The 26776-nt window shown below is 36.6% G+C and overlaps 1 protein-coding gene across 3 annotated transcripts in view; it reads right to left on the minus strand.

The window, feature by feature from the left end:
- Positions 1–26776, minus strand: part of UBE2Q2 (ubiquitin conjugating enzyme E2 Q2) — a 66208-nt gene that overhangs the window by 37126 nt on the left and 2306 nt on the right. For 2 of the 3 annotated variants that reach the window (XM_080807807.1, XM_080807808.1), the window contains exons 2-6: positions 20771–20872; positions 16633–16737; positions 8853–8909; positions 3970–4110; positions 770–854 (exon numbers count right to left, since the gene is read on the minus strand). In XM_080807807.1, the coding sequence (XP_080663933.1) occupies positions 770–854; positions 3970–4110; positions 8853–8909; positions 16633–16737; positions 20771–20872 (490 nt within the window). The remainder of the gene's footprint in view (positions 1–769; positions 855–3969; positions 4111–8852; positions 8910–16632; positions 16738–20770; positions 20873–26776) is intronic. The other variant, XM_080807809.1, reaches the window with a different exon arrangement.

A 26776-nucleotide genomic window follows, 5' to 3' on the forward strand; every position in this document is an offset into this window, starting at 1 on the left:
TCTAGTAAGAAAAACAGGATGCCAAAACTTCTAATAACTCAGAATCAAGTTTGGCTTACCTTGCACTCTAAAGCAGAAAGGTTTTTTGCTTTTTATTTTAAGTAGATTCTAATGATTTAGATTTGATCACTCAGAATTACTGAATGGATCACAAAGGTGCCTTTTCAAATATATTAAAATTTGGCTCTTTCCCTTATTTTAGTACAGTTAGAATCTCTGACAGTAAGAGGGAATTTTACTTCAATTAGAGAGGTTTCACAATATTTAAGTCTTATTAGGTAAGAAAGAACACTCAAAGTCAAACTATGAAATGAATTTTTTTAAAAAAAGTATTTTTGAAGTGATTCCATAACAACCTATACAATAAAAGCTGATTTTGTTTTTAAAAAATAAGGAATAATCATAAAAATCAACTCGGCAACAGTTCTTTGTTCATACAAAAATATATGTATCTTATTTACTTTTCAAAGCAGATATGACTCATACTTTTCCCAGAATCTAAAAATCATATGAGTTAATCCCTGTTATCAAGATAAAAAAATCATGAGGTATCCATAAAAACAATTTTCAAAAACCCAAAGAACAAGTAAACTCATCCTATTTTACCTTCCACATCTGTTAATAACTTGATTAAATCTGCATTTCACATCTCTAAAATAAAGCTAATAACCATCTCTGTTTCTATCCAGTTATATTAGAACTAAAGTTTACTATCTGAAATTTTGAAAACAGCATAAGGACAACAGAGTAGAGATCCAGAGGTCCTTACCTGCTTTATAACTCTGTGATCTGTATATGTCCCTGAGCTCTTTCATAAGTCTATCTGAAGCTTGCACAGACCCAGAGACTGCACCCTGCAACATAAAAACTGCTGTTTACCAGAATCTACAAAGTCAAATAACTAAAGATTTGAGGTATATAAACCAGAAAGGAAAGTTTACAATGAGATTATAAAAACAGATCACAACTCAGCATAAAAAAACAAAGAAGTTTAATTAAATTGAAGATTATGAAGTTTCAACAGAAATATAAAATGGGGGACAAGTCTGGCTCATATACCTTTCTTATCATCTGAATAAAAGTGTCTAACCAACATGTCTAGATTACCATGGTTCCTACAATAGCCTAGAACTTATCTCAAACTACACTGATTTTTTATTTTTTATTTTATTTTTTTTTAAGATTTATTTATTTGTTTGACAGGCAGAGATCACAAGTAGGCAGAGACGCAGGCAGACAGAGAGAGAGGAGGAAGCAGACTCCCCATGGAGCAGAGAGCCCAATGTGGGGCTCAATCCCAGGACCCTGGGACCATGACCTGAGCCGAAGGCAGAGGCTTTAACCCACTGAGCCACCCAGGCGCCCCTACACTGATTTTTTAAACTATTAATTTTTTTCTCTTTAGGATTTTATTTTTTAGAGCATTTTTAGATTCACAGAAAAGTTGAGAGAAAGGTACAGAGATTTCCCATATAACTGCTGCCACAACACAGTCTCCCGCATTATCAATATCCCTCACCAGACGGTATGTTTTTTTAAGCTGATAAACCTACACTGACACATCATTACCAGTGAAATCCATAAATTACCTTAAGGTTCACCTTTGGTGCTGTACACTAAATGGGTCTGGAAAATGTGTAACGACACCTATCCATCATTATAGTATCATACAGAGTATTTTCATTGCCCTAAAAATCCTCTGTCCTCCGCATATTTATCCCTCCACCCCACCTCTGGCGGGCACTGAGCTTTTTGATGTCTCCATAGTTTTGCCTTTTCCAGAAACTGATATAGTTGGAAATATACAGCTGTGTAGCTTTTTCATCAGATTGGCTTCTTTCACTTAGTAATACGGATTTAAAGTTCCCCCATGTCTTTTCATGGTTTGATAGCTCACTTCCTTTTTTAGCAGGGAATACATCCCATATTGTTGTGATATACTACAGTTCATCCATTCACCTACTGAAGGATACCCTGGTTCCTTCCAAGTATCGCAATTATGAATAAAGTTGCTCTAAACATCTGTATGCAGGTGATTGTCTAGACATAAGTCTTCAATTCATGTGGATATACCAAAGACTGCAACTGCTGGAGTACATGGTAAAAATCATGTTCAGTTTTCTAAGACTCTGCCAGACTGTCTTCAAAAGTGACTGTACCATTTTGCATTCCCATGAGCAAGGAGTAAGAGTTCCTATTGCTTCACATCCTTGTGACAACACCAAATGTTGTCAGTGTTCCTGATTTTGGCCATTCCTTAATTCTTTCTTAATTTTAGCTATTCTTATTGGGACATAGTATCACCATTAATTTTTTAAAATACTAGAAGGCCCTTGCCATTTTACCCTATCAACTAAAACAGGGTTTCATTCCTCAGATTCTAAGCAAGAATGTTACACTGAAGGTCTACTTTACATATTAAGAAACTGAGAAAGAACAGGTTCACCTGCATGCAACTAGTTTCAGTTCTTTTCCATGTTGGGATTTCTCTAAAAATGAAAATGCACCAATGTCTTATCCTAGGACTGAATATGAATGCCGACTATTTCTCGTAGGACAAAAACATTCAGATTCCTTTATTTAAAAAAGAACTGGTCATGTGAGAATTTTTTTTAAGATTTTATTTATTTATTTGAGAGAGAGAGTGAGAGAGAACATGAGAGGGGGAAGGTCAGAGGGAGAAGCAGATTCCCTGCGGAGCTGGGAGCCCGATGTACTCGATCCTGGGATTCCGGGATCATGACCCGAGCCGAAAGCAGTGGCTTAACCAACTGAGCCCCTCAGGTGCCCCTGGTCATGTGAAATTCAAAATATTAATGGCTACACTACACTTTGGGGGATAGGTGGCAAAGGTTCACGAAGCTATTACTTCCTAGCTTTGTGACCTTGAGTATATTACTTTAACTGGTTTAAACCATAGTTTCACACCTATAAATAGGAAAGATATTTTATAAAGTAGCTTTAAAGGTTAAATGGGAAGGTACATAAAGTTTAAAGTACTTAGGGTCCCTCATGTGAAAACATTCAATAACTTGTATTCATTTTGACTATACTATACAAACTGAAAGCAATCACAAGAGAAAGTACAGAAATCATTAATTTAAATGCACAAACTTTTTCTTTTAAATAATCAAGATAAGGGAAGAGCTAAATTTCTTTGCTCTCTGAAAAAAAAAAAAGCTTTGCCAATTAAATTAATACAGTAAGACTGAAGGGGAGAGAGTAATCTATCTGCTTCCAACACCTGGCATCTCCCTACATAATTATTCATTCCTGGTTTTTGAGAACCTACGCCCAGACAAAGGTCCTCAGATGTCATGCATTTCATAAAGAGCTCTAAAACAAGGCAGGAAGTAAGAAGGAAGTGTTGAAACAAAAATGTCCCCACTTTAGGCATTTTATAAGCATCATTCTCATTTATTCTTCTCAGCAATCATCCAAAAGGTATATATTATCTATATTTTAAAGCTGAGGAAACTGAAGTCACACAGCTATGTTTATTACCAGACTAAATGTTCATTTCACGCCCCATGTCACTTCACATAAAAGTTATGTTAAGTCAAAAGAAAAAAACACTTTTGGTTTGGTTAGAGCACAACAGACCAAATCTCAGTTTGGTGGCGAAGAATTTAAACTTTACATTGTAGAAGACACTAAATTTAAATATACAGATCTCACAGAAGGGTAAGCAGTATAAATACTGGAAAGGAGGTATACACGGTGAACAGCAGGTTAATTCCAGCACATGAAAAGCAGATGAGCATGACAGAAAGCTATGAACAGGTGAGACACTTTAACAACAAAAACAACAACCCACCAGGGAAACAAAACATGGTTGAATCCACAACACAGGCAAGGGTGGAGGGGGGCAGCTTAGACTGTTATCTAAATGAATTGCCCAGTGTTATATTATTACCTATAATTACTCAATCCCAAATGTGCAGGTTCTAGATATTTGCACATACTTACATTGAGATGGTCTTGCCTTTGAGTCTTCCTAATTTTCTCTAGTATTGCCAAGTTTTCTTTTTCAATTCCTTCATCCTCTGACTTTTTTCCACTAATAGGCTCTTCTTCCTTCATTTCATAGTGATCCAAGTCTTCTATATCCTACATGAAAAATAGTAGCTTATTGAAACTTACGCAAAACTTAAATTATTCTTGATTCGACAGGGAAAAGAAAAGAGAATGGGGAAGGGAAAAAAGCATTCACATTCAGTCCAGGTTCCCTCCTTTTATATTCTACATTGTGTTTAAAAGCTAGAAACTGAGTAAAGCATATTTAATAGATTTGTAACATCATTAACTACTATAAAAAAAACTATTAAAAGAATCTTTTGAAATAGTTTAGCATTAGGTATAAAGAACCTTATTTATACTTTGTTCCAGTAACTTGACTTCTAGAAATCTATTGTAAGGAACTAAATTTAATTTAATTTAGGCATAAAGATGCCTATTTAAACTATATAGCCACAATCCCCCCCCCCCCCCGCCGCCACCGCCACACACACAAAACTGCATGTGCAAAAATAGCAGAGCAGGGAGGCGCTTGGGTGGCTCAGTTGTTAAGCATCCGTCTCTTGGGGAAAAAAAAAAAAAAACACCAGTCTCTTGGTCTCAGCTCAGCTCAGGTCATAACCTCAGGGTCATGAGATGGAGCCCAGTGGCAGGCTCTTCCCTCAGTGTGGAGTCTGTTTGAGATTCTCTCCCTTTCCCTCTCCTATCTGCCCCTCTCTCCCACTTGCACTTACACTCGCTTGGGCTCTCTGGCTCTCAAATAAACAAAATCTTAAAAACAAACAGAACAAAAACCCAGAGCAGGTAACTTAATTCCATGGAATATTAGAAGACTGTTAAAATGCCAACATAGCATAATTTTTCTTCTGTATCAAATAATGAAACCAAAGGGTGGTGAGGATGGCAGCAGAGAGTGGACAAGGCTGGCCCCTATGGATGCCAGGTTCCGTGCTCAACTGGGTCTCATGGCTGCTTCTGGCTGCTGCCTAGGGGTGAGGCAGAGCAGCAGCCCCAACCCAAACCTGAGAACCCACCAAGGGTGGACCTCACCACAACTGTGGGGTGAGCTGGGGGACTGGGCGTCCCTGGGCAACCACAGGGCCTATACAAGTTAGAGCTGTGCTATCCACCGGGCAGACCCTTGTTTCTTGCAGCTGCTGAGCACTTGGAATGTGGCTAATTTGAATTCAGATGTGCTGTAAATGTACAGTCCACACCTGATTTGGAAGACTTAGTGAGAAAAAATAGGAAGAGCTCATAATTCTGTTTTATGAGTGAAATGACAATAATTTAAAGGTTACATAAAATGTATTAAATGGGAAAAAACACAATGTAAAACAAAGAATATAAAACTGAATATAAAGAATCTCAATCACGCTAAAATAAGCACAAAAAAGGAGGCTAGAAGGACATATACTGAAATAATAATCTCTAGAGACATTCAGTGCTTTTCCTTCTTTTCCAAGTTTTCTGTCACGAGCACCTACTGATTTTTATAATTAGGAAAAAAGTTAGACTAGGAATTTGAATAATAGCCCTTAACATCTTTAATCCCTGCATCATTCTCCTTCCTTCCTTCTCCGTATCATCTACTCGTATTTAAAGAAATCTATGCAGAACTTTTAAAATCCTAACCTTTTTCTATTAACTTATCTTTACTTCAATCATCAAAATCTCTAAAGGATTACTTGATACTTACTATCTCCATTTTTTAAGGAAACTAATTCACTGCGATTTGTACACCAGTTTAAAAAATCACTTCCATCCAGACCACATGGTCTTTTTCTTTAGAATCTCATCTCTTCAACCCCTACTAAATTCCTTTCTTATTCAGACCCTATCCATGACTCCATGTTTCATGGAGCTCCCTCCCCTGATTTGTAACTTTCAGCCCCAATGTTCCATCCCACACTTCAGAGTTCTCACAAACGTCCTTAGTCTCTCCTGCTCCTCCTCCTCCACCTTCAAACTCAGCCACATTCCTATCCTTAAATCTTCTCTACCTGAGTATCAATGATGAATTCTGTTCTGTGCAGATTATCTTTATAAAATGATACTCAGCACATTATTCTCTGCTTAAGGCCTTTCCTCAATGATTACACCAATATAAACATATTTGTCTCTAATTCAAGACTTTAAGCCATCTGCTTTTCTGGCCAACCTTGCCTTTCCAACACATCAATCTTAATCACCCTAAAAGATAGCCCCAATGCACCTAAACACACCATGCCCAAAGGTTGCTCTGTGCCTTTTTTACCATTATTTTAGTTTACCTAGATTATCTTCCTTTCTCCTATCTTAATCTGACTTCTCTGAAATCCAGGCTCCTTTCTTTCCAGATTTCCCTAAATGTTGCTGTCCCTTCTTTATATCATCTTGCAAAGGAAAACAATGAGAAGTACAGAAACTCTGAATAGAATGTCTGCTTCATTGGACACCAAACCCGTGGAAAAGGCTTAATGTTTTCCTGCAGTTTATTCGACCCAAATTACACTGCATGAAATCTTAAAAACAAACTATCCCCCCAAAGTCATACAAATTAGACAATGCTAAGAATTATCTTGGGGGCGCCTGGGTAGTTCGGTCAGTTAAGCGTCTGCCTTCAGTTCAGGTCATGATTTCAGGGTCCTGGGACGGAGCCCTGTGTCGGGCTCCCTGCTTTGGTGGGGAGTCTGCTTCTCCCTCTCTGTCTACCCCTCCCCCTGCTTATGCTCTCTTTGTGTGTGTGTGTGCATGGTCTGTCAAACAAATAAATAAAATCCTTAAAAAAAAATTATTTTGCTCCCAGACACAAAACAAACCACAACTACTTCTTTAGTTTTAAAGCATTCTAAGGAGTGTATTTAGATTTAAGATTTTGCAGATCAAGAAAATTAGGTAATAACTTCAATTAATTCTAAGATCCTAAACAGTAAGAAGGTTTTAAAATCAAGACTGTGCAACTGAAATACCTTTTACATGACCAGTGAAAAGACACAGAATTTAAAAACAAAGCTTCAGAGCCTGAAAACCCAAAATTATATCAGTGCCTGGAAACTAAACTGGCCTAAGGTCAAGGTCTTGGAATCTGCCCTACCAAATTCTTAGATGGTTTTTCAACATAAAATAGCTTCACTACTTCTAGTGAGTAGTCCCTGAAATGTTCTCAAATTCTTTAATTTAAATTCAGAATTTTTTGCTTTTTTTAACTAAAATCCATACTTTTATTCATTTTTTTCTTAGTTTTTACCTAATATCCTATTCTAGGATCCCCTGTAGTACACCACATAATATTTGTCATGTCTCCTTAGGCTTCTGGCTATGATGGTTTGTTTTTTTTTTTTTTTTTAATTAACATATAATGTATTATTTGCCCCAGGGGTACAGGTCTGTGAATCATCAGGCTTACACACTTCACAGCACTCATCATAGCACATACCCTCCCCAGTGTCCATAACCCAACCACCCTCTCCATGCCCCCCTCCCCCGGCAACCCTCAGTTTGTTTTGTGAGATTAAGAGTCTCTTACAGTTTTTCTCCCTCCCGATCCCATCTTGTGTCATTTTTTCCTTCCCTACCCCCCATACCCTCAAATTTGCCTCTCAAATTTCTCATATAAGGGAGATCATATGATAATGGTCTTCCTCTGATTGACTTATTTCATTCAGCATAATACCCTCTAGTTCCATGCACGTCGTTGCAAATAGCAAGATTTCATTTCTTTTGATGGCTGCATAGTATTCCATTGTATATATACACCACATCTTCTTTATCCATTCATCTGCTGATGGACATCTAGGTTCTTTCCACAGTTTGGCTACTGTGGACATTACTGCTATGAACGTTCGGGTGCATGTGCCCCTTCAGATCACTACCTTGTATCTTTAAAGTAAATACCCAGTAGTGCGATTGCTGGGTCATAGAGTAGCTCTACTTTCAACTTTTTGAGGAAACTCCATGCTGTTTCTCCAGAGTGGCTGCACCAGCTTGCATTCCCACCAACAGTGAGGAGGGTTCCCCTTTCTCCATATGCTCGCCAGCATCTATCATTTCCTGACTTGTCAATTTTAGCCATTCTGACTGGTGTGAGGTGGTATCTCATTGTGGTTTTGATTTGTATTTCCCTGATGTGGAGCATCATTTGTATTTCCCGAATGATGTGGAGCACTTTTTCATATGTCTGTTGGCCATCTGGATGTCTTCTTTGCAGAAATGTCTGTTGATGTCCTCTGCCCATTTCTTGATTGCATTATTTGTTCTTTGGGTGTTGAGTTTGATAAGTTCTTTATAGATTTTAGATACTAGCCCTTTATCTGATATGTCATTTGCAAATATCTTCTCCCATTTTGTCAGTTGTCTTCTAGTTTTGTTGACTGTTTCTTTGCTGTGCAAAAGCTTTTCATCTTGATGAAGTCCCAACAGTTCATTTTTGCCCTTGCTTCCCTTGCCTTTGGTGATGTTTCTAGGAAGAAGTTGCTGCGGCTGAGGTCAAAGAGGCTGCTGCCTATGTTCTCCTCAAGGATTTTGATGGATTCCTTTCTTACATTGAGGTCTTTCACCCATTTTGAGTCTTAAATTCAGAATTTTCTAAGCTTCCTAGTTCCTCTTCTTAAAAATAATCAAATATGGATTAAGTATTGATTACTATTAAATGTAAATATAATCTTAATGCTAAAATGTTAAGAGATTTTCTAGGAAATCAAACATTTTGTTCAAAAATATATCATGAATTTAAAATGAAGAGAGATTTTAGAAATTATATTCAATTTCAAAATAAAGAAGATTAGACAATTACTAAAATATTTAAAAATGAAGATACAGTATTTATAAAATGTGATTCTTACATATATACCTACTTCAGCCATCTCTTCCTCTTCCTCCTCTTCTGAAGTCACTTCTTCTGTGGTCCCATTCTGAAAAAGAAAAAGAATTTGCTATGGCTACAGAGAATAAGCACATATCGAGGAATCAGAAGACTTCAGGGACAAACTATCAGTCATCTGTCACTATAGTTCCACTAACGGAATTTATTAAAGTTGAATATTTACTTTTAAATCCAGGTTTGATGTGACAAATAATATTTATCAGCTTTAAAAAAAAAACTATTTGAACAATTCAACTTGGTAGATGCCTTGAGTATAAACAATGGCAATTAGTCCAATATAAAGCTGAACTGGAAAAAAATTTTAAATATGCTAATTTAAAATAAGAAAACGTTTTACACATATGGCTATGTATATAAAGTCAATGGCTCCTTTCACTTAAAACAAATATCCCAAACCTTTTACTTTAACTTTGACTTTAACTTTGAAAAGCCTAAATCTTTAACTGTAACTTCGAACTTTGGAAAGCCTAATCCTTCCTTAACTTTGAAAAGCCTAATCTTTTACTTTGAAAAGCCTAAATCTTTCCATAAATTCCACTGCCTTACATTTTAAAAGGTAAAATGTGTCATGAAGCAGTAGACATTTCACAAAACTATACAATTATAAAATGATCACCATTTCACTAAAGAGCCATTTCTCTTTTTTAAAACATGTCATTTACCACAGAATACATCCTTACAAATACACAATTGTCCACTCATTCACAAATATCTGACGGGGTTTTAGGAAAGGCCTTCATACCTAATTCTGGCAGAGTTCAAAAAGACAAGTTATCTGAACCAGAACAGAGTTCACAACAGAACACATACAGTAGGATTTTTCTTTTCCTTCTAGATATACTGGCTGTATTTGTTCCAACTACAGCTGGTAAGCATCACTTTCTTATAAAGGAGGCCTAACTTGATGGCCTCTTAGTATAGGTATCAGAACCAGAGAGAAAAGACACATTTTGGAAATACAGGTCAACACAGCAGCAAAATCTAACTCACTCATCTCTTCCTTGAACTCAAACTGGAAAGTCTGCTTGCCAGTACCTCTCCATTCACATGCCATAGCCAGAGCACAGGTGTACAAACCAGGAGTGGGGGTTAGGGGGAAAGGCCACAGCAGAGAAGAGTGACAATTACTGAGGGCACTCACATCAACCATTGACAATGTGATCAATGGTATATCTCATCTGTAAATGTGCAGATAACCAAGTATTACCAGATACTTGAAGAAAACTGGCAATCTGAAAAAAAGGCACCAAGTCAAACAGAGAAAACAAGCAAACTAAAGCATTATTAATGAAGAAAATTTTTTAAAAAATCTAATTGGCATCCTTAGCAGTACTTGAAAAGATACTGTGTCCACACAATATAAAAAAAGATAACCATGCAAAGGAAAAGACAGTTCTGGGAAATGAAAAAGATATCCCCCACCTCACCAAAAAAAAAGATAAAGGGAAAAAAAACCTAGTAGAAGAACCAAAGAGCACAATGGATTTGAATGAACAAAACATTTATGATTAAGAAGATGACCAAACTGTAACATTCCCTTAGAATGTGGAGAAAGGAGACAGGGGGTGGGGAGAGGAAAGGGTACTGATAGAGAAGAGTTATGGGAAATGGGAGACAGGAATACCCAGAACTAATATTCATCTGCTATCTACCCATAAGACTGAGGAAAAGAAATAAGAGACAAAGGTTGTCAAGCTAAAGAAAGACTTCAGAATATTAAGTGGCTCTGAATGACCCAAAGGAATGTTGAAAAGTAAAACCCTATACTTCACAGAGAAAAAACCATACAACTTCCAGAAAGAAAAAAAAAATAGAGGAAAAGAAGAACCAGACATCAGGCTTTTCACTTGTAACAATAAATATTAGAAGATAAAAGTATAAAGAACCTAGAAGAGACTCAATTATGAAGTCTATGTCTAGTTGCACCGGGACAGGTACCATATCCTTTGCCACTGGATCCTCAGCACCTCTATAGAGTACTTTGCACAGAGTCAGATGGATAGTTGTTCAATGAATAATAAAAACAGACACTGAGTATTCAAGGAACACTCTCCACGTAAGTCCCAGAAATCCTTTCTAGAAATAAAAATAGAGACGTCATTGAGGGATACATTTTCAGAGGTAGGAAGCAACCATTCAATATAAGATACAGCAATAAGCAAAGACATAATAACACCAATGGTTAGGTTTAAGCAATTGCTGAAAATTGAGCTGAGAAGTTACAAGCCATATCATAAAGAGTGAAAAACTAAAAATAGCCCAAAATCCACCTGAGAAGATGAAAAACTTTTTCTAAAGAACTCTCAGTTTTAAGAAGAAATTGACCCTCATGTTCCAGTAAACCAACGTCTATGTTATGTGCCCAGAAAAATGCTCACATAGGTATCCCACAAAACTGGACAAGAATGGTCATGGTAGCACACATGTCCTTTTTTTTTTTTTAAGATAGATTTCTTTCTTTCAGCAAGAGAATGAGAGAGATCACAAGCAAAACCGGGAGAAACAGAGGTAAAGGGAGAGAGAGAATGTCAACCCAACTCCATTCTGAGCACAGAGGCCGACATGGGGCTCAACCTCACAACCATGAAATCAAGACCTGAGCCAAAACCAAGACGCTTAACCAAAGGCGCCAATGAGGCGCCCCACACTGTTCCTAATAGCAAACTGCAACCAACTCAAATGGAGGAATCTGTTATGGTAGGTTTAGAGAATGGAATAAATATAGCAATGAAAAAGAACTATAGCCACACATATGAATAAATTTAACACACAACTGTTAAGCAAAAGACAAAGAACACACATATAGTATGACTCTTAATATGAAGCTTAAAAACAGTCAACACTAAATCATATTGTTGAAAAATGCAGATATATATGTTAATAACAAGGGAAAAGGAAAAGTTTAGCATAGAAAGAAATGATCATCTAGAAGTACGTCCAAAAGGTTTCCACGGCTAGCAATATTCTGTTTCTTCACTTGGGTCGGGGCTGAGTGATAATTCCCAGGTATTCACTGTAACTACTTATTACACTAATATTCATATATTTTCAACACCTATACAACTTCTTGTGAAATATAACAAAGTAATATGAACAAAATATGGAATCAAATCACAGGATATACAAACTATTTGGAAAATAAATATACTAAATCTTGAAACCTATACAATGAAGTTAAACAGCACACAGAAGGAAATGTATACCTCTCACATGTTTGTTAAAGCAATTTATCACAGTGGTCCAATAAACTACAAAAGCAAAAGAAAAAAAAGGTTAAGACTCACACAAAAATGAAAAAGAAAATAAGATTTAAAAAAATAAAAGGACTGGTTCTATCAAAAGGCCAATATAAATCAGACAAGCTTCTGACAAGTAATCATGACAAAGAAAACAACTTGAGAAATGAAAAGAGCTTCATAGCCATAGGTTCAGAAGTACAGATGAAGTGATTTTTTTTTTAGAATCTAAAATTACTAAAATTGACTGAGGAATGGGAAAAATGAAAACTAATACTTAGAAAAAGAGAAAAATGGATCAGGCTCAGATTTTATTTAAACCATGGTTTCTCAACCTTGGAAGTACAGATATTTTGGGCTAGATAATTCTTTGTCATGTAGGACTCACTGGACACTTGTAGGACATTTAGTAACATCCCTTCTACCCACAAAACGCCCATAGCATTCCCCTCAGCTAGCTGTGACAACCAAAATTATCTCCAGATATTTCCAGATGTCTCCTGAGAGGCAAAATTGGACCCAGCTGTAATTTTACTTAAACTGTCCTAGACTTTGGGGGCGCTTGGGTGGCTCAGTCGGTTAAGTATCTGCCATTGGCTCAGGTCATGATCCCAGGGTCCCAGAACTGAGTCCTGCAGAGGGCTCCCTGCTCAGCGGGGAGTCTGTTTCTCCCTCTCCCCCTACCCGCTGCTTGTGGTCTCTCTAGCTCTCTCTCAATAAATAAAATCTTTAAAAATAAATAAACTGCCCTAGACTTTAGAAAAAAATACACAATTTTACCAAGTCATTTTAGGAGACTACTAACTCTGATACTGAAATGAAACAAGAGCCTAAAAGGAAATAAGTAAGCAAACCAAACTACATTACAATCTCACTTAAAGTAGAAAAAGCCAAAAATAAAGTATTATGATATCCACTGTGTCCCTCCAGCTACCACCTATGCAGGTGCTCAGTATTTATTATGAATATAAGGATGAATTCACAATTAGCAATTTTTTCATGTAATTCACAAATTATATCTCTACACATGCACAATTATGAAAAGCAAGGTAGATCTACACACACACCATGTCCATGATATATAATAAAGTGAGAAACACAAGTTGCAGACATCCCAGAGTGGGCAAATTGAACATAGTGTATATATATATATACATGCTTCTCCCATCTTCTCTCTTTCCTGAAGCTCCATTAGAATTACAGTGAATAAACACTATAAAAAAGGAAATGAGGCTACAAGCAGAAAAGACAATTCATGCACACTAGTAAATGCCAGTAAATGGAAGAATGGTAATTAATAGAGCAAATAAGTAAAGTAGGTTAGGGGATTATAGGAGGCTAATTTGTCTCCTAGCACCCTGGAGAGCCTCTAGACTCTAAGACAGGAATAATGGATAGAATTGAAAATAGATCAACCAAAAGCCTGTACACAGAACATGTCCAGTCCCCAAAACACAGTGCTCAACATTCATCCTTTCTTTTTTTTTTTTTTTAGATTGTGTTTTATTTGTCAGAAAGAGAGAGAGAGAGGGGAGGGAGAGAAAGAAGGAGCACAAGCAGGGGGATCAGCAAGCCGAGGGAGAAGCAGGCTCCCACTGAGCAAGGAGCCCAATGTGGGACTCGATCCCAGGAACCTAGGATCATGACCCAAGCCGAAGGCAGATGGTTAACTGACTAAGCCACCCAGGTGTCCCTTTCCCCTCTGTCCTTAAGCAGAACCCAGGCTAAGAGATCTACCTCAAGCAGGCGATTATAAAATTTCATGTCCAAAGAAACCAAGTAGTTCCAGCCCCCACTTTTTATTACACCAGAAAATAGAAACTGGGGGGTGGGGGTTTGAAGTCAGCTTAAATTCCTCCTAAAAGCTATCAGTTGGCAAGTCTTGGCCACAAAGAACTCTCAATTATCTTTTCAATACCTTGATCAAATATGAGTAAGAAAGGAAGTAAGAAAGAAAGGAAGAAAAAAAAATATGAATAACACAGAGTTGATATTTGAGGAATAGTTTCAAAAAGAAAAACAAGACCAATATAAACAGGAAAAAAAAAAACTTACTGAAGAGAAAATAGAGGGGTACTCGGGTGGCTTAGTCAGTTATGTGCCTGCCTTCAGCTCAGGTCATGCCTGCTTCTCCCTCTCTCCCTCTGCCCCTCTACCCTACCTGTGCTCTCTCTCACTCTGTCTCAAATAAATAAAATCTTTAAAAAAGAAAGAAAGAAAGAAAGAAAAGAGAAGAGAAGAGATGTTAGAGAGGGAGAGGACAAGGGTATCAAAACAACTCCTTAAGGACACTTATGATTACATCTATAAATCAAAAATAGAATGCTATGAATAAAGAATAATCAGAATAAGAAAGGGTCTCAGAATTTATGGGACATCATTGGAGATGACCTTGACCCACATTCCCCAGCATTCATCCCCTTATATGGTCCCTCCCAAAGTCAATCTGGGCAGGCCCCATGACTTGCTTTAACCAGTAAATGTGGCAGAGAGGACACTGGGCCAGGTACAAATCTAAGTCTTAAGAACCCCTGGCGGCTTCTACTTTTGTGCTCTTGGCAGCCAAAAATTAAGAATCTGGCCTAACTTTTGGAAGAAAGAGAAGCCACAAGAAGAGGTCCATCCAAGAAGAAGATGAGATGCCAGGGGAAAAGTGCAGAGTAAAGAAGCATTTTGCACATTGTGGTGCAGCCACTATCTGAATGTGCAGTGAGCCCAGCAGGAAAAAACAAAACAAAACAAAACAAAACAGTCCAGCTAAGCCTAATCAGCCCACACAATTGTGAGAAATACAATAAATTAAGTTTGGGGTTAGTGGTTAAGCAGCAGTAAATAATCAAAACACAACCAAAAAAGTTATGCTCTCCAATTTTTAAAAATTGAAGGAAAAACTTCCAGAATTTGAAATTTAAAAAGAGAATATGGAGATAATATAAAAGATACAAAAGCTCAAGCAAAGCAGGTCTAAAGGACAACTAGGAGGCATTCTAAAAATGAACAGATAAAGAAAATAGAAAGGAGGGATTTATCACAGGGAAAAAAAAAAAAATACAAGAACATTTACCTGAGGAGAAAGATAAAGGAGCCCACATTTGAAAAGACCCATCCATACTGAGTGTCCAGCAACAATGAAAAACACAAAAATCCACAACTAAAAATACACCATTGTGATATCTGAGAACACCAAGACAAACTCTTTAAAGGGTCCCAAGTCACACACAGATGAGTAAGACTTAGAATGCATCAAGCTTAAACAACACCACTGGCTAAAGGACAGCAGCACAGTCTTTGAAATTCTGAGGGAAAATTATTTTCAACCCAGAATTATATATTCAATCTGTCAATCAAATGCAACAGTGAAATATAATAGCAGTTAACATTTATTGGGCATTTACTATAATCCATGCACTGCTCTAAATGACTTATATGTACTAACTCATTTAATCTTCACAGTTCCTCCCCAAATATAGGTACTACTGTTTCCCCCATTTTACAAACAAGAAATTGATGCACACAGTACTTGGGTAATTATCACAAGGTCATACAACTAATAAGCAGCAGAACCAAGATTCAAACCTATGGTGGTCTGGTCATATTTTTAGATGTTAGAACTGAGAAAATGTACTAGGATTTAAAATTTAAAATTTAAAATCCACGCTAGGATTTTACATGAGAAATGTACTCAGGCAAAATGAGAAAGGGTAAGCAAGAAAGAGGACATGAGATCAGGTAACAACAGATCTACACTAGCAGAGGAGACAAAATCTCAAGGTGACAGCTACACAGCCAGTCCAGAGACAACCTGCCAAGACTGGTGCAAAAAAACCACAGAAAGACTCCAGAAGAGGCAAGAGCTCACAGAAAAGGGACAAAACATCACTTTTTAAACTAAGAATTATTATAATGAGGACATTGCAAAACAAAGAACTCTACAAGAAACAACACGATAGAAAATGCTACACTACCAAGTCCTAATAATAAACAGTGATTATTCATATGACTAAGTATAATGGTGTTTTAAGAAGGGAGACGGGGGAAGGTGGGTGGTATAAGAGCTAAATCCTTATTTATAGCACAAAGTCCATAAATTATGCCCTAAATAGGTAAAGCTGGAAATCACAAAGTTAGAGGTGGTGGTGAGCTAGTGGGCACTTCTGCTGCTAAAGGAAGTAACATTGGGTTAAGCCTTAAGAAATCCAGATAGGCTTAAAAGGAGATGGCATTCCAGGTGAAGGTAAATGAATAAGCAAAGGGAAACAATTTAAGGAACAGTTATGGAAATCAGGAATGTCTACAACAAAAAGGTTGTAGTGGGGAGGGAGGCAGTTGTTTCCCTGTCATAGAAAATACCAGCAGCTCCAAAGAGTAAATATGTTATTTTTAGTATCTAAAATAAAACAAACAATCCAACAAGACTAACTTCTAAATAAGTTACGAAGGAAAATCATCCTAGTTTTTACTTTTGCTTGAGACAATTTATTTTAGCTCTTGAACACTAGAGAATTTTTACTTTACCTGACCCGTGGGTATTGGTTGATCTAGCATCTCAACATCCAGGTGCTTAGGAAGGTTATATAATCTGCAGAGTTCACATATCAACCACTTCAATTGCTGACGAAGCTACAAAACACATTTCAGTAAATAAGCATTATGTTAAAGAGCCCTTAGAAGACATGAATAATGCTATGACTACTGTAACCAATCCAGTAGGAAATGAAAAAAGCTTGTTACTGCTCAATTACAGCCTACAGATAAAATAACAGTCTTTAAGAAATATTTTTAGGGGCTGCTAGTGTAAGAAAGTCACTATGGCTTGAGTACAATCCCTATAACAAATACCTAGCAGAATGACAACAAAAAGGCTGAGGAAGGAGAGCTCCAGACATTTGTCAAATTTTCAGTTGCCAACTCCTTTTCTTAGGAAACTTATGACTTCAGACAAGAATACATTTACATTAATGAGACGACAAAAAAATACAGGCAGTGTTGTTACATATGAGTTATAAAATTATACATTCCAGTCATTCATTTAAAAGTAAGAGGCAAATGTGGGCTAATAGACATACTCCTGGAATCTAAAAGACCTTGGATATGGCATCTAATTCCCTGAGTTTGAGGGCCCCCATCTGTAAACTAAGGAAATTAAAAACTTCTTATAATGATAAAGATAAGATGAAACCTGTGAAAAGAGTTGGCACTTATAGGTTCTTAAGCATCTGCCCAAATTTAAAAAAAAAAAAGGTGAAAAAAGCACTAAGAAAACTGAAAGGAGTAACTCATTAAGTTCCCATTTTTACATCCAAATTGTTTTGTAAGCATATTTACTTTAAGCAAGAATCAAGGTAAGTTATGTTCACGAACATGTTTTTCACTGTTGAAAAAAAAAAAGCTGTTTTCAATGTATGCGTTTAGGAATTATGCTTTCAGAACAATGTTCAATACTTAGTAGACCTTATCCAGAACTAATAAGGTAACCTACTTCACCTGGTCAGGGACAGTTTCCCAGATGTCTCTGATCAGGGAAAGAGATGAAAAACCAGGTTTATGAAGGACTAAGAAAACAGAAACAGAATTAGAATGGGTTAACAAAGAAAAGAATAAGACTTTCCAAAGTAGCCAAAAGGACAAGCAGAAATTAGGAAAGCTGAGCAGTAAATTAGGATTAAAAAAATCCTCAAGCTTAAAAGGCACCATGGATCTACCCCCTCCAATAAGCTCTATTTTGTTTCAAGAACATAATGAAGATGAGAATGGTAACCTGGACACAGACCCAGACACTCCAACCCGTGACAATGGAAGAGCCATGGGAATGCTGCAGCAGAGGCAGCACGTGGCAAAGTCAGACCAAGCGACAAGAAAAATAGGGTTGTATAGCTTTCCAGGAGTTTCAACTCTACGCTCCCTCTCCCCAAAAAGCATTTAAAGGGTGGAAGAAACTAAGATGGTGGGAAAAGATTTAAGAAATATTTAGAAGGTAGATGGATAGGTATTAGAAACTTACTAGGTCTGGAGAAGGGAGGTGACAGGAAATACAGGTATAAAAAAGAACTTTTAGTTCCCTAGTTCAGCCATGGGTGACAAACTTCATTATTTCATCTTGTCCCACTCACAATCACAGGGAGAATTACTGAAGAGAAACTCAGTGGGGCGTGCTGGAGTGCCACAAGGTAGGAAAGGTTAAATTTAGATATAATCATTTTGAACAGCCATGGCACATCCAAGTGAGATTCCCTGGATCTACAGGATACATAGGTAGATGTATGCATTTGAAACTCAGGAGATATATTTTAGCTAAAGAAACAGATTTAGGAATCCCTGGATATAAACCATGATTTAAGTAATAGTAGTAAAAGAGATTTCTCAGAGAAAGCATGGAATGAGAAGAGGCAGACCAAGGGACAAGAGCTCAGGGAAGACCAAGGCAGGGTTAGGAAGAGATAAAAACAGGAGACAGTAATCTGATGGAAGTTCTCCTAAGATTATTAGTTTCCAGAGGACAAGGACAGGACTTGACTTTTGTACCCATCACTTATTACAGAGCCTGGCATAGAAGCCAGTAAATTAGAAAAAAAAAATAAAATAAAATAACAAACTTCTCTCTTTTCTTCTATTAACAGTTTTCTGTACAGACCCAGAAGGAGAATGTATGCATTTAAAAAAAAAAAAAAAAAAAGATACAGATTTTTTTTTTAATTTTTACAACACTGTTTGCAAAAGGGGCCAGATTATAAACAATATTCTATGCCTTGCCTTTTTACTTGCGTATCTTGGAAAGTTGTACACATTCTTAGGAAAAGATTAGTGGCAATCTTTTTAACTACAATGTAATATTCTATCATAAAACTATTCTATACACAGTAGTTTTTATTTAACCTGCTTTCGATTGGAGACCTTAGGTAGTAAATGTTTGTTAAATGGAGGAATGTTTCAACAAGGGAATAATCACCCCTATTAAACTCTTGCAGAGAGGTCAATTTTAGGGTTAAAAAAGGATTCCTTGGATTTGGCAACCAGACATAAAAAATTTTAGTGTGACAATGAAGGCAGGATCCAGATTATAATGAATTAAGTAAAGCAAAGGTGAAGAAATACAACTTATTCTGTCAAGAAACTAGGTGATAGAATAACTGGCAGAGACTATAAGAGTAGAGGGTAATCTGGTTTTCTTCTTTTATATAAATATATTAATTTTTTAAAAATAAAATGAGACCCAATTTTATGTCCTATGCCATTTCATTTTAAGAGCATTTTTTGATGAAAAATGTTAGACACTGAAAAATAACCCAGTCAATTCTATTATTACAAAACTTTTACCTGTAGATCTTTTTAGAATTAACCTCCTAAAAGGAGATAGCAGTAAGAGGGCCATCTTTTTTAAGAGGGCCATCTTTTCCTGTCCTGTCACTCCTCCGCTGGAAATGTGAACTTATATCTGTCTAGCTTTTTATTTTTACCTCCAACCCTCATGGCTCTCCAGACCAGCCACTACTCTTAAAATACTCCTCAAACCGATTTCTTCTGTTGTTAGATTCTAACTTCCCCAGATGGTCAGTTCTCCCAATGATATTTATAGAATAATCCACCCTTTCTTTATAGAGTATTTTAACTTATTCTGAATTCTCAATAGCATGACTTTGTTTTTAAACTTCTATTATCTTTACCTGCCCAGTCCAGTACCAGTACATAATATTTTTATTTAATATCTAATTGGACAAGTCTCTCATTACTTTTTTCAACTTTTTTTTATTATTTACTTTTTAAAACCAACTTTAGTGTCATTTTGTCAAGCTCCAAAAATAAGACTGTTGGGATTAACTGCATTCAATTTATAAACTAACATGATGCTACGAAGGTAACAGACATGTTTGTAATATGGAGTCTGCCATCTAGGAATACAGTAGTCAAATCTTTCATTCTAGCTTAATTTTAAAGAAAGATATGAAACTATATAGAATACAACCTCAACTATTTAAACATATTAGAGTCTATGTATTTTACTAGCAAGGGAAAAAATACTGATAGAAAATAACTACCATGTCAATAGTGATTATATCAGGCGGAAATATTATTTCTCTTTATTTTACTAAGTACTCTCACAGTAGTTGCTTAGTTTTATCATCAAAGAAAAAAGATTTCTAAATTTTTTTTATAAAATGGGAAGTTAGACTTCTTCATATATTTAAAAAAAACAAAAAACAAAAAAAACCCACATTTTCTTTGTATACCTATGGTTAGTTATTACTGCAGTTACAGACTTGTGAGAGAGAAACCCATTCCTTACCACAAGCATTGATGTCATTCTAGCATTATTTCCCCTCACATCCACCTCAGTCTTTTTTTCTTTTTCTATCTTCAACCTTGGCTAGTGTTCCCTACCAAAAATGTCTGGTAGGTTTAAAGTGAGAATTCATTGAAAAGAGACCACCTAACTCCTCATCTAAATTAAGGTTTAGCATATGGGGAATAAAAAAGATAAATTAGGTAGCACAGAATTTGAAGGCAAAAAACAGACAAAACTGGTCTTGAGCGCCTTTAAGATTATCAAATAATAATTAATCAGGCTTTTCTCTATTATATTACCTCTTAACACTTAAGTTCTACATACAATGTTCTTTAGGGGGGAAAAAAATAGTAGGTTGGGTTATTTTCTCACCGAATTGTTGTTCTTAGTATCTTCTAGACGTTCCAGCACTGATGTCAGATTTGGGTCATCAGAGTCCACAAACCATATTGGTGAAGAAGATGGGTAAGATTCCTGTTACAGAGACACCTATGTTAAACATATTTACATATGGACTAATCTGGAAATGCAAGTTAACATACCATCAAATGGCAAGATGACAACGGATTTAAGTAAAATATATCAGGGTGAAGAAAAGCAACCCATTAAAATCTAGGCATGGAGAAAAGTTGTTTTTTTTTTCTGGATTTTTTTTTTTTAAACAGTTGTATGGAGTAATTCTGCCTGCTCCGTGTTACATAATTTATACATTTAAAAATCAAGCAAAAAAAAAAAAAAGTAGTTTACCCAATAAGTAGTAGCATTTAAAATAGAAGAGAAACACTGCAAAAGTTAGGTTTTATCACAAGCTGGGGAAAAAAAAAAAAAGGTACTCAAGTACCAGGAAAGATGGGCTTCCTTCCTTTACAAAGAAGGGTCAATCATGGCCTGGATAAATCTCTCAAAAAGACAAGCGAAAAAATAAAAACAACCACCTCACAACCTTGAAGTATAATTTATAAATTTGAACAATACTACTTTTGCCTTTTAATATAATAAAGCTACATTTCTAAACTTTATCTAGATGAGATCTACCTCAATTTTTAAAGGTGAAGCAAAGGAGTATAATCCAGGCATATATTTTTAAATCCTTACAAATACTAAAATGATTTTTAAAAAATCTTCTTACTCCCTATACTCCCTGTTTTCTAAGTAATTACAGAAGTTACTTTGAGATTTTTCTCCATTAGAAAATTGCCCCCTGCAAAATCAATCCCATTAAATTTTGCCTTTTTCCTAATAATTTCCAACCCTTCTCAGATTGTAGGGAGGGATGTAGTTTCTAAAGGAATAGATTCCTTAAATGAGATTAGGATTATTCCTTCAATATCTCTGGTGTTAGAAGTCAGAACAAACAGCCATATAGTGACCATATGGTATATACAGGTTTCACTTGCCACAGAAGCTGGGCTTTGGAGAGAGGCATCCTCCTTGTACAGCCACTATCTGCATGCTACAGCTCTGGGGTCAATGATGTTCCTGAACACTGTGATGGGCAACCTCTAAAATGGTCCCAAGCATCCTAACCTGGTATTCACAGTCTTGTATAATTCTCTCCTCAGACTCACTTCTAACAGACAATACAGTCAATAATGGGATGTGACTCCTAAGATTAGGTTACAAAAAGATAAGAACTTCTAGGGGCGCATGGGTGGCTCAGTGGTTTTAAAGGCTCTGCCTTCGGCTCAGGTCATGATCCCAGGGTCCTGGGATGGAGCCTAATATTGGGCTCTCTGCTCAGCAGGGAGCCTGCTCCCCACCTCCCCTGCCTCTCTGCCTACTTGTGATCTGTCAAACAAATAAATAAAATCTTTAAAAAAAAAAAAAAAAAGATAACTTCTTTGTTGCTCACCCTCTCTGCTCTTTCATTCACCTTATCCCCACCCCCTCATTGGAGCCATCTCCCTATGGAGAAGCCCACAGCTACGTGGCAAGAGATGGAGAGAGGCCTCTGACCACCTGCCACCCTCAGACAGGAGGCCTGTAATACCAAAACTAAATGAATGAGGATGGAGGAAGATTCTCTCCCAGTTTCACTTTTTGATGACTGTAGCACTAGTCAACATCTTTACTGCCTGGTGAGAGTCACAGAGCCAAGGAACCCTGATAAGCCATGCACAGATTCCTGACCAACAGAAACTGTGAGATAATGTTGCTGTTCTAAGCTACTACATTCGTTATAGAGCAATATACAACTAATTCAAACCCCATAAAATACTAGTGTTTTTTTCCGTCGCAAACTGAGTACTCTCAAGAAATGCTATAGTTACATATTTTTAAAAGTAAAACTACATGTGTTGATTTTTAAAGGTTAACAGAAAAAAGCCTTACATGCTTCACTATTAATAGACATTTACTCTGTACTGTTTTCTATTATAGATTAGGAAAAAGTCATTATTATTAGATACTAGCTGCCAAATAATTAGGTTCTAGTTATGGAAAAACAATTTTGAAGAAACACAGTATTAAAGAAGCAATGCTTTGAGAACTATAATCTCAATTACAATATAGCTGAAGCCAAAGACTGTCTTTGAAGCACTTCACCAAATGTTTTTTAAAGAACAACACCAATTAAAAAAAAAAGAAAACTGTACTGAAGGACATCATTAGGTCTATTCAATAATGGTTTATTTTGTAGTCTCATTCCTCTACTTTTCAGTGTGTCCCAAACCTATTCACAGACTAAAAGAAAAACTATCTTCAAAATCAATCCTGTTCTTAAGGAAAACTATTTATCGAGTATTGCATTTTCTTCTTCAAATTCTTCAGCCTAGTTTGGAAACATATCATCTAGACCCTAGTTCCAAAAAACAAAACAGAACAATGGAACTAGAGGATATTATGCTTAGCGAAATAAGTCAATTGGAGAAAGATAACTATCATATGATCTCCCTGATATGAGGAAGTGGAGATGCAACGTGGGGGGTTTGAGGGGTAGGAAAAGAATAAATGGAACAAGATGGGATTGGGAGGGAGACAAACCATAAGAGACTCTTAATGTCACAAAACAAACTGAGGGGGGCACGGGGGAGGGGGGCTGGGAAAGGGTGGTGGGGTTATAGACATTAGGGAAAACTCAACACCCAAAGAACAAATAATCCAATCAAGAAATGGTCAGAAGACATAAACAGACATTTCTGCAACGAAGACATCCAGAGGGCCAACAGACACATGAAAAAGTGCTCCACATCACTCGGCATCAGGGAAATACATATCAAAACCACAATGAGATACCATCTCACACCAGTCAGAATGGCTAAAATTAACAAGTCAGGAAATGACAGATGCTGGCAAGGATGCGGAGAAAGGAGAACCCTCCTACACTGTTGGTGGGAATGCAAGCTGGTGCAGCCACTCTGGAGAAACAGCATGGAGTTTCCTCAAAAAGTTGAAAATAGAGCTATCCTACGACCCAGCAATTACACTACTGGGTATTTACCCTAAAGATACAAATGTAGTGATCTGAAGGGGCACGTGCACCTAAATGTTTACAGCAGCAATGTCCACAGTAGCCAAGCTATGGAAAGAACCTAGATGTCCATCAACAGATGAATGGATAAAGAAGATGTGGTATATATATACAATAGAATACCATGCAGCCATCAAAAGAAATGAACACTGTTTCTTTTAGAAAGAGAACACAGAACACTGTTACAATGGCTTTGGTAAAGGGGACTCTGCTTCATTACTCTGGCTGTCCAGTAATGCTTTACACTTGGCAATGACTGTTTCAATTCCCAGCCCTCAACTAGCTGACATTTATCTAATACTATCTTTTTCAGGTCTCAGGAAGTTTAAAAAACTATATCAAGTTAATAAAACATACACCATTCATAAAATGGAAACCTAAGTCTCCTCTTCATTTACCTGTTCTTTCAAGGATGGGCATAAAAATGGGGGTAGAGGAGGACAGATAGATAATAACTAGGAATTTTACTCTACATTACAAATTGGTCAGATGAATGAAAACAATGATTCCTCCAGCCTGAAAGGACCACTGAAGTGCTTAATATGACAGCTCTGCTATTTCCAAATGATTCTCCAGGTGTTCAGTTTGGAAAGGTAATCTGTCCCAGGAAGACAGAAAAGGTCTCGGGCTCTTTAACCAAGTTGGTTCATGATTTCCATTGTATAACCTTGGTGGGGCTACTGTTTATTCAATGTCAAGACTAGTAACATGAAAAATTAAGAAATTAACAGCACTGATTTATTTCCCAGGAAAAGCTGTTAGAAAGCATTTCTATTCTATATTCAGCCACAAATGACATCATCAATTTCATATTTGTAGAGAACATTATTACTGTTAAAGAGCTTTCCTTTAAAAGCTTTCATGCAGGACAAAAAGTATTATCGACTTTATAGAAAAACACAGCAGAAAAAGTAATTTGCTTAAAGTCCCAACTACCAAGTATAGTATAAACCATTTTCTCTCACCTAAGCTCAGAGCTCTAACATTTATTATTCTGGCTGTTGGTGGTGAGGTGGGGAGGGGAAAGGGGACTCCGATAATGACCAAGAGAAATTTAATTAGCAAAATAAAAAAATGTGCTACCACAAGTAGCCTGGCAAATAGCCACTCAAGCAAAAAGAGTACTGGTTTATGCTACACAAACAATAAAATTAGTACAAAATTTTATCTGTTTACCAGCTAATTTACATGAGGTGGGTGAGGGGTGATTGTTCACTCTGAAATACGGATTGCCTACCAAGAATTGCCAGATGTCAAGAAGTGCATATAAGGAGAAATGAAGTTGCGAAGTTATGTTAAATATTTCAAAAGGACTAAAAGAATTCCATATACTAGCTCCCAATAAGGCGACACAGGTTACTAAAACAAGCTGCTTTGCTTTTAGGTGTGAGCATAACTGAATATTAGCAGTAATTGGCAATTAGATCTGTTTGCATGACACTCCTTCATATCACGAGTTCACACAAAACAAATAGTAAAAAAGACTCCTTCTTGAGGTTGAAAATAGCATTCTGTCCCTTCATATTTAAGATTCGGATAAATTTATATAACAGAAAAAGATTTAGCTCAATTCCCCTGGCCTAAAGAGTAAATCGTCTGTTCTGGTTTCTCCTTCTTAAAATGGTCTTTCATATAAAGTCAAATTACGTATTTCCTATCCAGTGACTTGTTAAATATTTAAAGTATTTCTTGATGTTTCCTCTGCACTTTTGACAAACTCTTGGCAGTTAACTTACGCAATAGTTAACATTTTCGTTCATACAGAATATAGCTAAAATAGAACAAATATTTACTGAGTATTTACTGAATGGAAGATAAAAAGCATGATTAGAGACTATGCTCTCCTGCCATCATAAAAAAAAGGCTTTAAAAAAAAAGTCTAAAACTACTATAATAGAACATAAGGACAAATAACCAAAGCAGTAAATAGTAAAGATTACAGAAGGGAGGAAGGGGAAATAAATACCAGCAGGAACTGAATAAGACTTCCTAGAAGAGCCTTGAGGGTTGATCAGACATGAAAAGACAGACTGGGGTGGGGTAAGGGGCACATTCCATATGGGAGAAACAGATTCAGAAATCTGAAAGAAAAAGAGGGCACAGTATCTTTAGAAGATTATTCAGAAACTGGCATGCATGAGTGTAAGGAAACAATTCATGAGGTGCCCTTTACTCAAATGTTAAACTGTGTTAAGTATGCTTCTTGGTGAGCCATGGAAAAGACCGGGCCTGGCATGTAGAAGAGCTCAATAAATATCTGGGAATAAGGAAATAAGAGGAAAAATTAGAGAACAGATCAAACTCATTATTTTTTTTTTAATTTTAGAGACTAGCATTTCACAAACACAACAGACAGGAAATCCAACACCGTTTCTTCTTTGCATTTTTCCCACTAAGAAAATGGTATCGACACAAGCAAGCCATGTAGATTTTATCAAAACACCTACCTATGCTTAAAGAGTCCTATCTTCTAGAGATACTCATGGAAATAGTTATAGCGACAGGTCAGGAACCTGCTTGGAAACACTGAGGTGGGGTACAGATGAAATAAGATGGGCCAAAAGTTGATTGTTGTTGAGGCTGACTACATGGAGGTTCTCCACACTATTCACCTTTTGTGTATGTTTGATATTTTCCCATAAAAAATTAATACACACTCATATACACTGAGTACCCACCATGATAATAACCTTCTGATAATACCTATCATAACTTTGAGGAGTTTCTACTGTAATACCATTATACTAGTCTCTACCACATCCTCCTTTCACTGGGTGTCTCTAATTCATTGCTTGCTTCACTTCCTAATCCAGGTCTTCCCACAGTATTCTGTGTGTAGCTGACTCCTATCGGCCTCCTATACAGATCTCAATGGGGGCTCTGATGGCATTTGAAGTGGGTAATTCCTT

Source organism: Martes martes (assembly GCF_963455335.1).
Source record: "Martes martes genome assembly, chromosome: 7".
NCBI lineage: Eukaryota > Metazoa > Chordata > Mammalia > Carnivora > Mustelidae > Martes > Martes martes.